General features: G+C 37.5%; 1 protein-coding gene across 3 annotated transcripts in view; it reads right to left on the bottom strand.

Moving 5' to 3' along the window:
* The window catches only part of LOC128383326 (zeta-sarcoglycan-like), a 35,291-nt gene that overhangs the window by 5,156 nt on the left and 15,166 nt on the right, over positions 1–14,969 (bottom strand). For 2 of the 3 annotated variants that reach the window (XM_053342943.1, XM_053342944.1), the window contains 3 exons: positions 8,093–8,180; positions 6,544–6,666; positions 5,349–5,421 (listed from right to left, as the gene is read on the bottom strand). In XM_053342943.1, coding sequence (XP_053198918.1) covers positions 5,349–5,421; positions 6,544–6,666; positions 8,093–8,180 — 284 coding nt within the window. The remainder of the gene's footprint in view (positions 1–5,348; positions 5,422–6,543; positions 6,667–8,092; positions 8,181–14,969) is intronic. The other variant, XM_053342945.1, reaches the window with a different exon arrangement.

Below are 14,969 nucleotides of genomic sequence, written 5' to 3'. Positions count from 1 at the left end.
AATGGCCAACAGAGGAAGTTAGCATCTAGCTAATGGACAAAGTTTAGCATTTAGCAGCTAAAAAGAGCCAGATATTTCCCTCAGGGGTTTGTGGAGAGTAAGATTAAGCTAAAAGGAGAGTGAATATTACTTAAGCAGCTAGGAACATGACTCCAAATTAATGCCAATGCTGCTACATGTCTAATTGATGTGTAAATAAGTAACTGTTTAGTAGCACATTTGTCCTATCAACTTTATTAGGTGATGTCAGAGTTGTGTTTAATCTCAATTGCCATCTTTGCTGTTTGGAGCCAGGACCTTTTAACATAAGGAGTGAGGGTTGCTACCTCGGATTGAAGTGAATGGTGATGCTTTTGCACTCTGAGGTTCTTCCACGCTGGCTTCACCCTTCAAGCCGTGGTAGTTGTCATTTTGTTTGCACCTTGTGAAATAATGATAGATGTTGTTTAATTATAAATGACAGATGGAGGAGTGAGTAAGACTGTAAATGAGCCTCTCTCTCAAACTTCATTCCAATTATTTCCACTGTATCTATATATAATGTTCTCTGCCGTCCAGATATATCTCTCGTAGCCAAATAGGACCATTGCACTAACAAAGAAACAACACATTTCTCTGCTGCAGTCAGAATGATAAAAATACACCCCTGCCGAACAACATTTCAAGCCCACCAAATTGGAGGTAGAGCAGTCTGACTAGGGCTAAGTGGGACCAAGAAGAGATGTTCTGTTCTGCCTTTATCTTCTTAATGAACCTGTCACTCTGGTGTGGACAGCTACAGCGGAGACTTGTCCTGAAAGCTGCTCAGATCAACTAGAGAGAAGGAGTACGCTGCTGACTGCACTGCAAACAAGAAGAAGGCTTGAGCAGCTGAAGTTGTAGAGAAAATAAAATGAAATGCTTGTTTTCCTGCTTTGTGATGCCAAGCTTGCAAATGCACCATGTGGTTTCTGCACTTTAAAAAAAAAAAACACCTTCAAATTGCTGTCTGGTCTGCTTTCAGTTGACTCAGATTTATCTTACAACAAATTCCCGTAGGGCCTTTAAGCAGCAGTTTTAGTTATAGCCTATGAGACAGAAGTCTGTTCTTGACATGATTGAGATCTGGACTCCTTCTGTCGCGCTGATCACAAATCCATCTGCCATCTTTGCCTCATACATGTCAAGAGAGTAGATGCTCTGACTTTACAATACTTTCAACAAAAAAGGATGACAGCAGTAACACATGGGGGGTTATTGCAGGAGTAAAATCACAGCATTATTCACATAGCTTCCCTTCCTGTTCAGACTGATTCGGGACATGTGCATCAGGAATCAGAACAGCCTCCTTCACCACGAGATACAAAATGATCCGATTATGTAATTGACAGAAATATTTACATATTTGGGCCTCTATTTCGAGTTGCAAGTTTCTCTTATCATTGAGCTGAGTGGGAAGCTATAGCGGTGGAAGCCAAAACATGAAATCTGAGCCAAATATCCAACAGTTCATCTTGATTGACCGTAGGACCTTTTTTTTTTTTTGAGAGTGTAACCGAATTGTTCCAACTGCAGAGGTGACCGTGAGGTGAGAGGGAGCTGATCGTAGCCTAACAACAGCTGGGGACTGAAGTTAATGAAGCCGTTGAGCTGAGCTGAGCAAAGCTGAGAGCAGGAAATGACAAACTGAGACATCTCTTCACATTTTTAACTGCCCTCCACTTGTTTTAGAGACCTCAGCTTTTCTCTTTGAAAGTTCAGTAATTCACACCAACACAATCAATCATGCTCTCTAGTTTTCAGCAGCATTGTAGAAGCAGTTTTTAGAAATGCTGAGTCCAAGAAGAGGCCTGAAAACTTTGTTAAAAAGTAGCTAATATGGAAACTCTACCACGATTGATCAACTCAAATATTCAATTACATTTTTTATTCATTAATAATAATGATAAACATGTCTGAAAGTGTTCTCTACTCCACAAAGAATCAATTCTGGTGGGAAAGTCTTCAAGTATTTATTAATTTATGCATATCTTCATACTTTGTTGACCTAAAAATTGTCAAATTTCAGCAGAACGTGTCTCAACAAATACTGCTATTCTCCTTTAGGTCTGAAAAACCACAAAAAAACAAACAAGGGACATGATTTCTATTTCAATCATGTCTTTAATTGATTTGATTTGAGGATTTGCTGCATACAAAATTAGCTCTAGACATTTTTTTACACTCATTTAATCCTTATTCGAAAACAAATGTAAAGCTAGATTAATGTAATTGTGATGAAGTTTTAACATCTGTAACTCTATCTGGGAGATCAGAACAGCTACTAATCAACCCTGTAGTGAGATTAGTGTTTTGCAAACAAGATAAATGTAGTTTTTAAACTCATTTTAAGGCCCACGCTGTTTTATTTATTTAAGCACAATTCCTGCATATTGCAAACCTGTTTCTAATGTTTAATTCTCTCACATTACGCCTACGTTTGACCAACACCAGACTGAATAATAGTACTGTGCAGAGGAGTTCTGCTTTTTTTGCTACATCTAGAAGTCTCCTAACTTTCATTAATTTGATGTCTTATAAGTTGTGCATACTTTGAAGCAAACATGGATTCAATCCTGTACAATTATTAACAATTGAGGCTTCCAAGTAAACTTTAAAACATCTTCTAACTCATGTAAAATAATAATTAAATACCAGTGGAGCTATTTCTGCTCAGGATATTAAATTATTCAGAAGCAGCATGGTGGTGACAAATGGAGACAAACTTGAGCGTTAGTGTACACAGGTAGAGCGCTCGGGGGAGAAGCACAGGTGCTTCCAAGAAGAGGAAGCTCTCAGGTGGGTTTGTTTGATTTTTGTCTCTGCTCTGTTCTTCTCCCAGATCACCGTTGGCTTGCAGAGTAATGAAACACATCACAAAGAGAACTTCCTTTAGAGGAGACTTTCGCAAGCCAAGCCATGTCTTTATCACCTGGAGAGTTTTACTGGCGAGGTGGTGAGTGCAAGTTTGCAAGGTGGGTTTAACATGTCACACTTTCAAGTGAAGGATAGGGAGGTTTCCTGAGTATGGAGTTGATGAAAAGTCCCACAAGAATCTGTATATGTGTATTTTCTTTACACCATACAAAACTAACTGAAGTGGAAAAGAGAAAAAGTAACACCCAAAGAGTACATTTTGAAGAATTATTTCTACATTTCATTTTTCAGGACGTCATCCTAGCCTAAAAACACGGCTCGGTTAATCTTTTTCCAACACTGACACCCTAATTATACAGTATGATGTCATGATATTGGGTGAAACATTAGATTTACACGTGTAATCAATCAGCAGTCTATTCTGGCTCATAATTTACTGTCTGGCTGATTGATGACAAAACGTCTGCTTTGCTTCCATTAAAAAGGAAACAGTGCAGAGAGTTGTTCGTGTTTCTGGTCCATGATGTTGGACTGGGTGTTTATATCAAATCAGATTAAACAGGAATACAGACTATTTGTGCATCTTTTTTCATACTTAACACATATGTGGAGATATATATGTAATATTACAAAATCCTAATGCCAACTGGGAACTGCACAAGTATCCCCTATATACACACACACATATGCATATAAGCTCCTCACTCATCTAAGTGAATGCATTTGCACTGAATGTAAAAAATGTTGATGTTTGGATTATTTGTGGTCAGAAATCAGCCTCTACAGCAGAATCATTGATGGGAATGTGGATGTTATTCAGTCTCAAAACACTTGTATGAAACTGGTTACATCACTTTTGGGGAAGGAAAAGAAAAAAAAACCTTAAAGGGCTCTGCTTGTGTTTGAGCTCCACAGGATGGATTTGGAAGTGCTGCGGAGTGATCAAACCCTTGCCTCCTAGCTGCTTTACTTTTCAGCATCTGCAAGCTTATGATTATTGATCAGCAAACTTCAAATCTATAATTTCTTCCCTTGCAATAAGAAACCATTTAATATATAACACTGTGCAGTTCTCTTATTTGCGGTCCAGTAACATAATGTGGTGCGGAGTGTAGTTTGAAGACATCTAAGTGTATAATAAATGAGACTATACGATTACATATAACCATTTTACATCAGCATTGCAATGACTATACTTTAACATGTAGCAGGTTCTACAGGATCTCCTGTGTGTAAATATAAATGCTGCTAAAAAGTGGTTAAAATATGCCACCCATAACAAATACCTGAATATTATTGCCCAGGTTTATAAATGACACACCAACACAGTAATGGCACCTACAACTGAGATCACAGTACAGCAAAATTACAGCTTAATTTCATTTAATTAATGGTCCACAGTAGTCTATCTTGCTATTTAGTTTTTTTTAATGTAACTTTTTGACTCAAAATAGGGTTTTAGATAAATGGAACATTTATTTAATAAAAGGTAATTCAGTAATTTTGTTGAAGGAAGCCGGTCATGATGGTGGTGCTTTTCTGAAACAGTCTGTATAAATGATTGATTTTTAAGGACTAAATATGTTCATGAATTGAGCAAGTCAAAGAGAATAAAACTTTTAAATGTGTAAATTAAATATCTTTGATCAAATATGTATTTAAATCAAGGAATCCAATTCAAGTTAACGTCACGTTGGAGATTTTGTGTCTTAAATGTTACTCGTTCCATTGCTTCTCGTTAAGATTTTGACCACATTGCAGATGGTCACCTCTGAGCTGAGCCTCTGTGTGTGTGTTTAGTGTTTGAGTGTGTGTGTGTGTGTGTGTGTGTGTGTGTGTGTGTGTGTGTGTGTACGTGTGCCTGCTTTAAAGTGAGCCTCATCAGTATTCCACTCACTCAAAAGGAATTAGCTGCCAGAACACTGCTTTTTCTGCCAACTTTGATCCCAGCCCTCCCTTCAGGACCAGTAAGGTGGACAACAAACCGCACTCGTTATAGCTCGTTAATGGACCGACACAGGGCTCAGAGCCTCAGGCAGTGTGTGCAGTGGGGATCACATGCATGGGAGTATATACGCGTCTCCGTCCTTACCCACTTTCTCCATGCTCTCCTGACGCTTTAATCAATTCTTGACTGCTAAAGAGAATAACTAACAAATTAGCTCACCCCTCAGCTGTGAAATTAATATAGTGGTCAAATTTAGTTTTAAATTTGTGTGATAACGAGCCGACCAGTGGATGCTTGAGTTTACAAGAAGGTGCTTGAGAATAATGATACTGGTGAGTAATGGTTCCTGCCATGTGTGTGTTTTTTGCAGCGCAGGCACTGACTTTGAAATGCCATGGTACATTTATCATCATTATTTAAAGATCTTCGTTTTAATTGAACAGGATATGAAAATGTGACATTAAGCTTTAATGAATTTCTGTTAAGCCAATGAATATGAACTTACTTCAGGTCTTCGGAAGCCCTCGCCTGGATCAGCGGAGTTTCTACTGAATGTCCAAACACGGCGCCTTCTGAGCCTGCCGATAAAGTTCACTTTTATAATTCACAACACTACAGCAGAGGATGTGTTTACTAGGGCTGGGTATCGAACTGACGATGGTTCATGTTAATGCTCACTTATAAAAAACTTACTAACCATTAAGTTATGCGGACTCACAGGTAACTCATCAAATGTCAGTTTCAGTGCTACGTGAAGCCACATGGCAACACACAACAATTCATGCTACATTTTACAACACCTCATGTGTTCATTTAGGATATTTGGTGTCTTTACACTTATTTACACATAGTGTTTGATGTTGGATGTTGTCAATCCACATACAACAATGTGTGGACGTGACACTTCCAAACCAGTGAGGTAGCATCCGTTGGCCAGTTGGTAAGCTAACAGCAAAGCTAGCAAGAAAGCTACATTCAAGACACTTGTAGATGGAGACAAGACGAGACCAATTGTCTGCCTCTTCCCCCGCTTTGAAAAAAAGAGCAAAATCCAGCTTCACAGATAGCTACCATCTTTTTTTTTGTTGTGGAGGATGTGACACTTGGTTGTTTGACACCCATTTTAAAGCTAGGTGTAAATGGGGTCAAAGAGCTCATAAAGACATGAGGCATTATTAGTCAAAACTGTAAGTGGACCTCTTATCTCATACATGAAACAGAAAAAAGACTGTCTATAAGAATATTATAGATGGGTGTAATAGCAGTTTATCTTTTGAACTTATGCCAACATCACAAGTCTGCTATCACACAGTCCTGTTGTGCGCTGATTTTTCAGGTGGTATGACTGCACTTATTGATTGTCTGCTTTCATACCAGCTAAAACAAACCAAACAGGTCTGGTGTTAAGGCACTGTTAGTCTTCTTGACTCATTCTTACATGAGACAGATGATGAGATTAATTTTTCATCACGGTTCTTGCACAGCTGCTTGTGTTTAGACAGCATGAAATATTTAAGAGTTCTTTTATCAACTGAACAATGGTTTAATAGAAAAACACATTTCTAATACTCAAAGTATATGTACTGAAAAAGCAAACAAGTGTTAGCCCAGCCCTGATGTTCACAGTTCGCTCATGATAACCGTGATTGACAGGTTAATATTAAAAAGGCGTAGCAACTGAGAGTGCAGTACATTTTTACCTGTAACAGTGAATTTTTCTGTTGTCATGATGATCTCATCCTCATCTGCAGTGAAAAGCAGTCTCCCTCCGTCTCTGCTTCGTACCTCCAGCCTCTGACACTCGGCCTCCACAGCCTCGGGTCCTGAAAAGAGATGTCCATTCAATACCTACAATAAACGCTATTGAGTGCACTGGATGTAAAACTGGATGACTTAGATGGTAAGAATTCTATCACTTTATGGTTATTTTAGACCAACTGTGTCGTTTCCAAGAATTAATGTGAGGGTATTTCATAACTAACATGAATTAATGACCAAGTTCACTCTATCTATTGGTGGCCCCAGAGAAAAAAAAAAAAGAAGACCACCAAAATTAGTAGAAGTCATCTTCTTGAATCCCGTACAATATGAGGTATATGATAAGATGATATAGATGATATAAGACAAAATTTCATGACAATTAATCAAACACCAAAATCAGTCGGGTTCATCCTCTGGGGACTTTTAATATCTGTAAAAAGATGCTTTATCAAGTCAGCTAATAGTTGTTGAAATGTTTCATTCAGAACCAACATTGTTATCAGTAGAGCCATGCTGTTAAATGTGTTTAAAATGCACTGGAGAACAGTTTCCACCCTACAGAAGTTTTATTAATCGGCAATGCTAACAATAATTCTCTTTATGCAAATGTCGCTGTCAAATAAACGTTGCTTTATGTGTTTCTCCACTTGCAAATCAGCTTTTAGGAAACTATGTTTTGGGCATGTAAGACAATTAGCAATCTGAAATACTTTGTGGAGTGCTTGCTCTGCAAATGAAAAGCGCCCAACAAAGCTGGATCAGCCATGCTTTACAATGGATGGAGACAAATCGGTAATCTGTTCCGCTGGTGAAGAATATTAATTCCTGCTCTCCAGACTTTGGTGTTTTTTTCCAGATGTGCACGCAGAAACTTTTAACGTCTCCCTTTCTTCCCTCTCCTATTCCCCCTCTCTTCTATTAATCCATGAGCTGCGACGGCTGGGGAATTTAATTATTCTCGCCAAGTTTCATCTCATTTCAGAGAGAATGCACTCTCTACAAAAGCAGGCACTAATTTTCGGAGGAAGGTCAAGCATGACCAAAAAGTGTCATATCACCAGTCTTGTCAAATCAGCATCAACTCTCAACTTATGTTGGCTAAAATCAATAGCTATTAATGTTAATAAGCAGGTCATTTGCTTTTTAGTGGTCATTAATCATGTAAATGACTTTGGTAATTTGGACTGACTGATGGTGGAACTTGATGATAATAAGAAGAATCCATTGCCCTTTCAATAACTGCATCAAAGGTTAGTGTCTGAAAGTCTTTTGCGGGCACAGAGACTATTTAAGAAAAGTCAAAGATGAATTGTAGCTTTAGTTCTGCTTATTAAAATATGATTGATCAAGCAATTTACTGTCTAAGCTAAATAAAGGATCACTTTCTAGTACGTTGTACATCAAGAGATGAAATAAAAGCAGAATATAGTTACCCAGATGATTAAGTGCCAAAGCCAAAGTGTATATTAGGAAGAACTGAGGACTCACCCACTGTGAGCTGGCCCGTTAGTTGGCCTTGGTTGTTTCGGGCGTTCAGGGTCACGTTCTTTTCTGACCGCAAAACCAACAAGCTGTCCTAGGGGAAGCATGAATGGGAAAAGAAGTCAACAGAGAGAGAGAAAAAGAGAGAGAAAGAAATACAGACAGAGGGGTGAAAAAAATGTTAGAAAAAGATTTTGAACTAAGTGCGACAATCTTGGCTAAATTTGTTGTTTTCCACTAACCGAATGTCTGAGATCTGGGAACAAGGAAACATTTCTACAACAAAATTTGACTGAGCAAGAAACACAAGATGATTATTTACACATCAAGCAGAGAAGTATATATTAAGAGCATACATATTCACTCTCCATTTATTGATTAGCACAGCTTTTAGTGTTTTAAGTTAAACCAGGGAGCCACTCTGACAGTTTTGGGTAATAAGTCTGTCAATATCCTTCAATTTCTCTTTTAAATAAGAAGTGTTTATTTGATTCCTCTCCCTCCAGGGTTGCTGCCACATTCTCAAAACTCATTTTAGTCAGTAGGTACAATGTTATTATAACAATGAAAAAAAAGGTGTATTAAAACAGATTTTTTCTTTAAATCTCCATCCTCAGTAGTCGTCTTGTATCTCCAAACTCTGTATGACTGAATCAATACAGAGTGGATTGTACTGTGCAGTAAAAAGTGAATTTTCCCTTGAAATAACCAGCTGAATTTAAAAAAAACACACAAAAATGGAACAAATTAAAATAAAATGATCCAATGATGAAGTGTAAGTCGAATTTGAAGAGAGAGAAGGTGGTTAAGCTGTAGATATGTGTTTTCCAGCAGTGACAGGAGTAGGTGTTTTCTTCACTGCAGACATTTTAAATCTGGACCTGTTCTGCTTTTTGGCAGTTTTGTATTTTGAAAGTTTATGGCTGTCTGACATTTGAATGATGGCACATGTGCGAGTGTTGCTGTGTGAATATTGAAAAGGCTTTCTCAGTGCTTCTGTAATATTCTGTCAAAGCGAAAACAGCTCATAATGCAGTGAACAAATTTAAGGTCTAATTAGTTCCTTTGTTTTGGTGATATTGTGACACCACCATTATTATGAATAGTGCATAGTGGCAGTATTATGATGTACACACTAAACCAACATCACTATCTGTAACTGAGAAAATAAAGCTGCTTAAAGCATCTCTGCTTGATATCTCTGGTTGTCCTTGGATACATATCACGTTTGTTATTGATCATGTGGTTGCTTGTATGAGGTCATGAGAGTGTTAGAGATATGTTTTAAAGCTCTACAGGATGAGTTTATGCCACTTGTGGGCAAACTGGTAACACAATACTGACATATTATCACCCTGTGAAGTCTATTTACTCATCCACACTATTATACAGCTTTTTATCTCAGTTTTGGTCTCTACCAGCACCTGAGCAAAACATCTGGCTCCTTAGCTGCTAAACACTCCACTATGTTCACCAGCTAGTTGCCAAATTTGCCTGCCATTTGGTTTGGTGTACGTACGGTGTGTTTATCAGAGCTTTTCTACTGACAACAGCTGCCGTCTGTGAAACAACGCTGATAAGAGCGATGAGACTGAACCGAAACAGCAAAGTTGTTAGCTATAAAAATAACACAATGAGCTAAAAGATGCTACAACACTCTATAATGTTGATTGGAGATGGTTAGTAACACTCTGGGTGCATAACTACAAGCGACACAGACATTTATTTGACCCATTGTTAACATAAAAAATATTGTTGAGTGCAGCTTTAACACAGTTTTAATAAAGGGAACTCATTTACACCATACACACGTCTAAAATGCAAACAATTCACTCACTGCACAAAAGTAGCATGAATGTGTGTAAGGATCAACATAATTCAATTAAAAGTCATTTATTTTAGTTTGACATTTCTTTTTAAAATGCTGGTGTTACATTAATCAGCATTTAGTTTGACAATGATATCTAATAAGTATTCTACGATGGAGTCTAGCTTTAATTAACTTCATGCTTTCCCACAAGAGGCATCAAATTGTAGCAGACTATCTAACTATCGAACTATCTAACAGGTTATTCTCTTCTTTTTCCTTCCCTGCTCTCTTTTTCCGCAATATAAAATAAACAGAGCATGAAAAGAAGGATTACCGGAAAGCACAGGATCGTGAACCAATTTGAGGTTTTTGATTTGAAGTATCCTTTTAAAGAGTTGATAGGTCTTTAACAGGTTTCCTGAGGGGGCCGTGACTGAGATGCTGTTGCTTATTCCTCAACACTTCTTTGGGATCAAATAAAAGGCTTTTTAGTGACTGCGCCTGTTGAGGAAGGTCAAGTGCAGATCAGAGTGAACGCACATAAATGGAGCCTGTTGCTGTAGGTGCACTGGGCCCCGTCAGACTGAAAAATTACCATGGCTGCTGTAAGGCAACGGATGCTTCCCTGCATACAATGAATAACATCACAGCCAAAACAAAGAGCACAGCAGACTGCTTCAATTTAATTATTTAAAAACAAAAAGAGATCTTACGTGATACTACTACTACCTTCCTGAAAGTGAGTGGAAAATAAATGAATGCATATAAGTCGACTTTTTAAGAAGGAGAGTACTGATTAGGGGTTTAACCAGCCACTTTAATCCAACCAAATATCTGCATTCAAAATAATTGAAACCGTATTTATATCTTACTGTTGTGCCAGAATCTCATTTACATACTGAAATGAGCACATACTGTAAATATCATGAAAAAAAAAACATGTCACAAGCTTAAAAAAAAAAGCAATAATTGTGTCTCAATCTCTCCCGCTTTAAATATAACTGCAAGCAGGCACATTGCATGCTGGGTACACGCTTGAAGGATTATCAACTTATAGTTTAAATCACTCGTCAGGGGTTCCACGCTTCCACTGAGGGGAAAACATTTAATTAATCAGTTAATCGCTCTTAAATTAATCGTAAGTTCTTTTCTAAACATTGACCTCTGTCTCTCGCTTCAAAGAAACACAGTAATACGACTTCTTAGATATGTGAAGGTATTTATTTAATAGGTAAACGGCTTAATAATACATCATAAAGAAAAAGTGATGTCAAGTACGCTCCAGGCTTTAGCTTATCTTAGATATTCATTTATTATTCTTTATTATATTCAGCATCAGCCCTTCATCACAAAGCCGTGTTACGCCTGCTGTGTTGAAGATCTGATCTGAAAGCTCACTGAATGTCCTTCAAATTTACAACAGGGGTGTGAGTTTCCTGTCCTTGTTTAATGTGGCCTTGTTTTTCAGTCATTTCTCCTGTTCTCCAGCTTTGTCAACCACGGCCTCTTCAGTAGGTCTGCTTAACCCCTTTTCTGTCAAAACTCCAACTTGGGAGGGTTGAAAAGGTCAGTTAATCCCTGTGGGTGGTGGGTGAGACACTAGAATTCAAGAAAGGTTTGTCCCTGAAATAGGAAAACAAGTCTTTCTTCTTTTCTCAGGTGTGTGTATATATATATATATATATATATATATATATATATATATACATATATATATAAAATTCACAACAAACAAGCCATCCTCCTACACGCTCTTTTTTAACACGCTGCCGACATATTCCATATTTTGATTATTAAATGCCCCAGTATTTCAGTGTAATACTGTTAGCCAAATTAAATTGGTTTGTGCAACCTAATGAAGGATGGTTGAAGGATGCTCACATCTCTGAGACTCCGCTGCTGCTGCTGCTGCAATATTCTATGAAACACTTTGATTTTTTTTTTTTAACCGTCACAATTAAACAAGTGGATGGTTTTTAGCTCTCTTCTGCAGACTTGAATTCAACTGGCTTTGTCATGCTTATCCAATACGAGTCGGTGAGACTTGGTGAGGGAGAAGTTTCACTCCAGTAAAGATACACCTGCATCCGATGCTATTTATAGATCAGTCAGGGTCCCCGGAGACGATAACGAGAGCCAACAGTCTGAACAGCAGAAATTTGATTAACTGTATCTGGGCACCGTATTGCCTCATACTACATTGTTTATCAGACTGAGGCAGACAATTACATTTAAAGCAAAAGGTGCAATTTTACAGTTTTCACTTTTCTTTATATTATTCTCTTGTGCCACACAGAGGTGAATAATATAAAGAAATTAAAGAGTTAAATGTCAAAATAATCATAAATTGACAGTTTTACTTGGTTATATTCTTAATATTCTTTGTTTTCACTATGCATATATTTAGTATGATATGCACAGACTTTCAAAGGCCTTTATGTGGCTCTCTAATGAAGCAGCAGATTGTTACTGCCCAGAAGCGACAGAGTTGTCAAAGCTGACCTCCACAGTGTCATCAATAATATGGTGAAAAGCAGTGATAATACTAGAAGACCCCAGCTGAATCCAGAGACCCCAGATGTACAGAGATTGTAGCTACAACCCTGGCCTTGTGCCCCCTCTTTATGTTCACCTACTGTTTGCATCAGTGGGTTTTAACCATGTGCAATCGAATCAAAGGCAGACCGAGGCTGCAGGCTAAACACCGCTTGCTGCTGATTTTTTTCTCTGAGCACGTTCAAATAGAGAGGAGGAACTAATCAGTGAAAGCAGGTCCTGTACTTCTTCACATAAATAAAATACATGTCTTGAAAATCACTGGAATACATTGGTTAAAAAAAGTCCCTCGAAGAAAACGCTAAAACAACAAATCTAAGCGGACTGACCAATCTTCTAAAATATATCACTGCTGCTCATCAAATCTCTCTCTGACTTTGGTTGTCCTTACAAAGCACCAGACATTACCCTAATGCACGTTTAAAATGGGAGCAATTCCGAGACAAAGCACTAAACTGAGGGACTTGTATGCTTTGTGAAATACCTTTCCAGTCAGAGAATCTACCAGAAAACCAAATGATGCATCGGCTCAATGAGATGAAATATGACTTGCAAAAAAGAAATACAGTGTACTGAATCATTTATCTTCCGTTTACCAAAACAGATGGTGTGTGTGGATTCTGCCCTGTTCCCTCTTACTTCACATAAATCCTGCTCAAAAATTGAAGTAGGTGCTATTATTATACTTCTGTTAACAATACAAAAGATAGAACTTTGTATGACAATATGAGAAGCTTTTTCAGTTGAATGCCAAGACAACTTTCTCTCTGCAAGTCGGAGAAACAGACAATATCTCCACAAGTGCGTATCAATTTGATGAAAAAGGATTTTTATTGCTTTTTTTTTTTTTTGCAAAATGAAAATTTGCTGGCCAAAAAACTGCATTTACCAAGATGTTCTGCCATCAACTGTGACAGCAACACTAAAGGCTCAAATGTAACAAATTTGTCCTTGAATGTACACTTTGTTGTGCCTGTAAAGACAGTAAAAAAGGGTATGAAATGCCTGTTCAAACATCTGTTTTCACAAACACTTGAAATTATAAATGCAACGTTCCTTTGGAAGCTGTAATTTCAAGTGTGACATGGATTTCAAAAAGCCTGAAATTACAGCTGTTTTGTGGCTTTCAGACGGGTGAAATTTCAAGTGTCGAACTGATTTCACATGCCTGAAATTACAGCCGCATTGTGGCCTTCAAAGGTTGTTAAGTGGAAATCATATGCTTCAACCTTCAGTTGTAAACTGCATTTCAAACACTTGATATTATGACCAACTCGTGCAATCTTTTTCATGGTCTTCATGCTGGCCTCTTTTTGCACACAGTGATTCAAGTCTACCTGTACTGTGCCATCTGTAAAAGCTGACAGGTGGAGGGATGGATAGATAAATGGGTGGAGGGATAGACAGGCAAGCATAGGAGAAGACCCCAGGGCGAGAAAAAAATAATGTTGAGAATATTCCATCCATTCGTCTGCTTGTCAGCTTTGACAGACACCTCAGTATGGGCGTGGCTGAAAGCTGCTGTAAAAAGAGACCAAGAACTATAATAACATGGAGAGTGCATAGTCCAATTAGTGTCCAATAGTGGAAACTTCAAACATGGTGCCACACAGTGCTCATCATTTCACATCCAAAAGCAATAATTTCATTTTTGAATATAATTTTTAAGTGTTTGAAATGAACTTCTCACCTGCCAGAGGCACACTCTTAGGAATTCAGTAGTTTGGAGAAGCAGTTGTGTGAAGCCTTGGTGCTGATGCTTTGTGGATATTTACTTATTATTATTACCTTAAAAGTATCAAACCCGGTTGTTGATCCAAATGACACTGGATGCTTTGGTTGGAGTCACAGTCTTATTCCTTTGCTTACTTTAGGCTGCTTATTATCCACACGGTTCATTTGTATTACGACAAAATGAAATAGCTGAATGACATGAGGCTTATTCTGTTAATGTTAACAGAATGTTTATATTTCTAAAAATAAAGTATCAGTATAAAATAGAGCTGTAATGATTAGCTAATTTACTGATTTGTTAATTAACTGAAAATCATTTGGGAACAACCTTCAGTTGCCAATAATTGATTGATTGGCCAGGTTCTCAAGTAAGTGTCAATGACCAAAAGTAGGGTCCAGTGTATTTTATAGACAAAACAATTATTGGAAAATAATCACATACAGCAGCCGTAACATTATTATCATTTTGTTGGTACCAAAACTCAAGTATTGCATTGATACTAATATAGAAAAATGTTGAAAAACCCTCAGCCTTGATTGTTTGCAACAGCTGTTGCTGCAACATTATAGGAGATGAAACATTAATCGATCAATAGAAAAATAATCAGAAACAGCAAAAAAGAAAAAAAAAACTACACAAAATTTTAATACAATACTCTTTGCATTACTCCAGACAAGTCTCTAGAAAAATACAACTACTATGATTTAATAAAGATTATTATAGTAGAGTTATATATGCTTTAATATCTATATAATGTATTTATTATCAATGTCACACAAAAC

This window comes from Scomber japonicus, chromosome 22 (genome assembly GCF_027409825.1).
Source record: "Scomber japonicus isolate fScoJap1 chromosome 22, fScoJap1.pri, whole genome shotgun sequence".
In the NCBI taxonomy this organism is placed as follows: domain Eukaryota; kingdom Metazoa; phylum Chordata; class Actinopteri; order Scombriformes; family Scombridae; genus Scomber; species Scomber japonicus.
This window is presented reverse-complemented; position numbering and strand designations above follow the sequence as displayed.